The sequence below is a fragment of the Lactuca serriola genome, chromosome 5 (assembly GCF_051521515.1).
Source record: "Lactuca serriola cultivar US96UC23 chromosome 5, Lser_US96UC23_V15, whole genome shotgun sequence".
Classification (NCBI taxonomy): Eukaryota; Viridiplantae; Streptophyta; class Magnoliopsida; order Asterales; family Asteraceae; genus Lactuca; species Lactuca serriola.
In genome coordinates, this window is record NC_136412.1 from 126320220 (window position 1) to 126323521 (window position 3302).

Below are 3302 nucleotides of genomic sequence, written 5' to 3' on the forward strand. Positions count from 1 at the left end.
CTATGAAAGAAATTTAAACCATAAGAATCATTCATGTAATTTAGAATAACTGGTTAACGGATAGTCGGATACAATAACTGTTAGATAATCTATTGCCAAAAAAAAACACATAGTTGGTCAAATCGTACAAAAACACATAAGTTTACTGTGTTACAGTGACATTTTCCGTTTTACTTATTTAGAAAAAAAAATCATAATTATTGAAATTAAATTTTAATTATATATATAAATGTTGTATTAAAATTTAAAATAAATAAGAATTAAAATGATATTGATGATTGAGTGATTATTTCTTAAGGTTGTGACTGTGATAAGAAGTAGAGTGTGAACGCACTCATAGAGTGGTTTGGTGACCACTCATGATACGCTTATATTCTCTAAATAAAAAAGGGTCTCCGAACTCCAGTGTTTTTGTCAGGACCTACGAATCTCGTTGAATTATTTAGGAAGGGAGGTTTTATGTAATTTTCTCAAACACTAGAAATATTGATAAACCTTCAAGTGATTGATGTTCATGAGGTGAAGGAGCACACGAATCACTTAACTTGAGATCTGATGGGTGACAGTCCGACGATGGTGAACTTAAGCAAGATATTTCGCCCTCGCCGGAATAACTTGGACGAAGTATCTGAAGACGATCAACTCTGCGCATTCCTTGCAACGTTTCCTACCAAACTTCAATATACAAAACCTGAGTTCTACTTTATATTATGGGTTTTTTGGAGCCAACAAGAAGGATCTCAAAACAATCTATCTTTCGGTGAGTCCCCTTTATATTCAATTTCAGTTTCTCTTAAATATTATAGTAACAGTTGTAAATTAAACAGGTGACCCTGGCCAATGGGTGATTCACGACAAGATTAAATCATCGTTTTATAAGTTTGAATTGACTCTGTATGACTTTGATGGGATAATTCAGTTTTGGGCGCCAGTAAACACCGGCGGCAGACGTTTCCTTACAACATCCGATCAACCTTTTGCCATTAACTATCTTAACACTGGTCTCGATAAATTTAGGTTATCTTCTCTCAGATATCGCTATAGTATTGACATGAATAAGCTTGATGTAGAAGACGACCCAATGATCATTACTGGTGCACCAGCCAGCGCGTTTCTGAACCAACTGCCAGAGTTAGTTCTTGATCTGAAAGCTCACCATGGGTGCCCACTGGTTCGCTCGGCTATGGAGTGCGACTTGTTGGCTTATATTGTGCTTCCAATTTGTGATCCTTCTCAGAACTGCTGTGTTGGTGTTGTCGAGTGTTTTATGAAGCGCTGTGATTGTTCTCTTGTGATTTTCAATCAGTTGAATCAGGCACTAGAGGTTTGTAATTCTACGACTATCACAATCTCAAAGCAATTGCTTCAGTGTTCAATCCCTGTACTTTCACTCGTCTAACTTTATAAGAATTTCATTTTCTGTTACAATTTACATCAAGATGTGATTGACTGATTGCGTGATAACATGATATGCTAATTTTTATCGATCTAATTTGCTACTTGTATTTGCAGAAAGTGGGTCTGAGGACGTTTGATGTACGAGAATGTCGGCCATACAAAGTAAGGTTTAATGTGAATGTGATTTTTTGTCGTTGAAAATTATGATCAGAGTACTTTTGACTTTTGAGTGTATTAGAATCTTGCATAAAGTAGTTTTATGAATAGAAAGGTGTTATCAATTAACTTTATACATGGAAACAGAGTATACAAGGTCTCAAGCATGCAAAGAAAGACATTGAAGAAGCGCTGAAGATTGTTTATGAATCTCACAACTTGGGTCTTGCACAAGTATGGGTCCCATATGAAGATGAGAAACATGTGGGTTTTTCTTCTCAAACCAACCGAACTTTTGCACTCAAATTAACCGGTTTAAATAATGGATGTTTTGATTGGTCTTACAACAATTATCATAATGCATGTAATATGCTTGCTTTAAGAATAGGGGATGGACTTGCTGGAAAGACCCTTCAAAACCATGAACCACACTTCTGTAGAGATATCTCTAAATTAAGTAATACAGACCTACTAGTGTCATTCACCGCAAATACTAAATGTAGTTGCTTTGGGATATGCTTGAGGAGCATTGACACTAGTGATTTTTACTACGTCTTTGAATTCTTGTGGCCTAGAAATCGAAACTATGTTATCTTGATCGAGTCGCTAGTGTTAACATTAAAGATGTGTTTACCAAATTTCAAGCTTGCTTCTGGTTCACAACTTGGTGATGAATTAAGAATTATAGATGTTGAGAATTCTACAGGAAGTAAATTGGGACACTTCAAAATTTTCAAAGGAAACAAATTATCACGAATACCATTGGAATGCATGCCAAATGAAGCCAAATTCAAGACAACTGCGATTGAATTACCTCGAAAGGAAATCGAGCAACAATTTGGAACAACCATGAAAAAGGCTGCAAAATCCCTTAAAGGTAATGATAATCTTGTTTCCAAACTACAACTTAATTGGTTTACAGAATTCATGAGCCATTTGGATACAATATAATTAACAAATTTGTTCTTGTCGTTGTGTTACAGTTTCTTTGTCTACATTAAAACGCAAGTGCAAGGTTCTTGGAATTTACGAGTGGCCAGGACCAAAGTTTGTGAAGAGAAAGGTAAATGATTCTAGAAAGGATCAAAGGGACATGAATGAAGAAGATACCGGAGCAATTGTAGACCCCTCGGCTGTCAAGGGAGATATTAATTTTGATGAAAGTACTTTGAGTATTAAAGTAGAGTATGCTGATGATATAATTAAATTACATCTTCCGCTCTTACTAGTAACATTTATAGCTCTTGACAAGGAAATTGGCAACAAGTTGAAACTGAATCGTGGGAGTTTTAAGCTCAAGTATCTTGATGAAGATGGAGATTGGATTGTATTGGGTTCTGAGCAAGACATGAAGTGTTGTATAAGAAGTTCAAAAAAATTAGATAGCATTGCAATTCGACTACGTGTGCTACCATGTGTACATAATAAATATGTAGCTTAAATGGCTGTAATCAAGTTTTGGTTATCTTTCCTAGAAGAAATAAACTGATAGGGCTTTTTTTAAGGGTGTAGATTTTATTCAAAAAAGTGGCTAGCGACATGCTTAGGGGAAGTGTACCACAAATGTCTAGGCCACCAAAGTCAAAGTAAAAGGATTAAGTGGAATCTCATCTGCTGAATTCACAGAAGTAGTTCTAGAACATTTTGAGCCTACCAAATTTCCCACAGGCCACAAGATCGCATGGTATATGGCGTAAGTAGCTTAAATTTCTTTGGTGAGGCTTTAAAGGAAACATATCATGCCAACA

The 3302-nt window shown here is 35.7% G+C and overlaps 1 protein-coding gene across 1 annotated transcript; it reads left to right on the top strand.

The window, feature by feature from the left end:
- The first annotated feature begins 347 nt into the window (after window positions 1-347).
- On the top strand, window positions 348-3058 carry LOC145052943 (protein NLP6-like). The gene is made up of 5 exons (XM_079000876.1): window positions 348-760; window positions 828-1324; window positions 1513-1560; window positions 1702-2431; window positions 2538-3058. The coding sequence occupies exons 1-5, from the start codon at window positions 556-558 to the stop codon at window positions 2993-2995; spliced, it is 1938 nt and encodes a 645-aa protein (XP_078857002.1). The 5' UTR covers window positions 348-555; the 3' UTR covers window positions 2996-3058.
- Window positions 3059-3302: the final 244 nt, after the last annotated feature.

Coding starts and splice junctions, on each gene's coding strand:
- LOC145052943 (XM_079000876.1), top strand. CDS start 556: ATGGGTGACAGTCCGACGATGGTGAACTTAAGCAAGATATTTCGCCCT. Junction 761..827: donor TCAAAACAATCTATCTTTCG/GTGAGTCCCCTT, acceptor TAAATTAAACAG/GTGACCCTGGCCAATGGGTG. Junction 1,561..1,701: donor GAGAATGTCGGCCATACAAA/GTAAGGTTTAAT, acceptor ACATGGAAACAG/AGTATACAAGGTCTCAAGCA.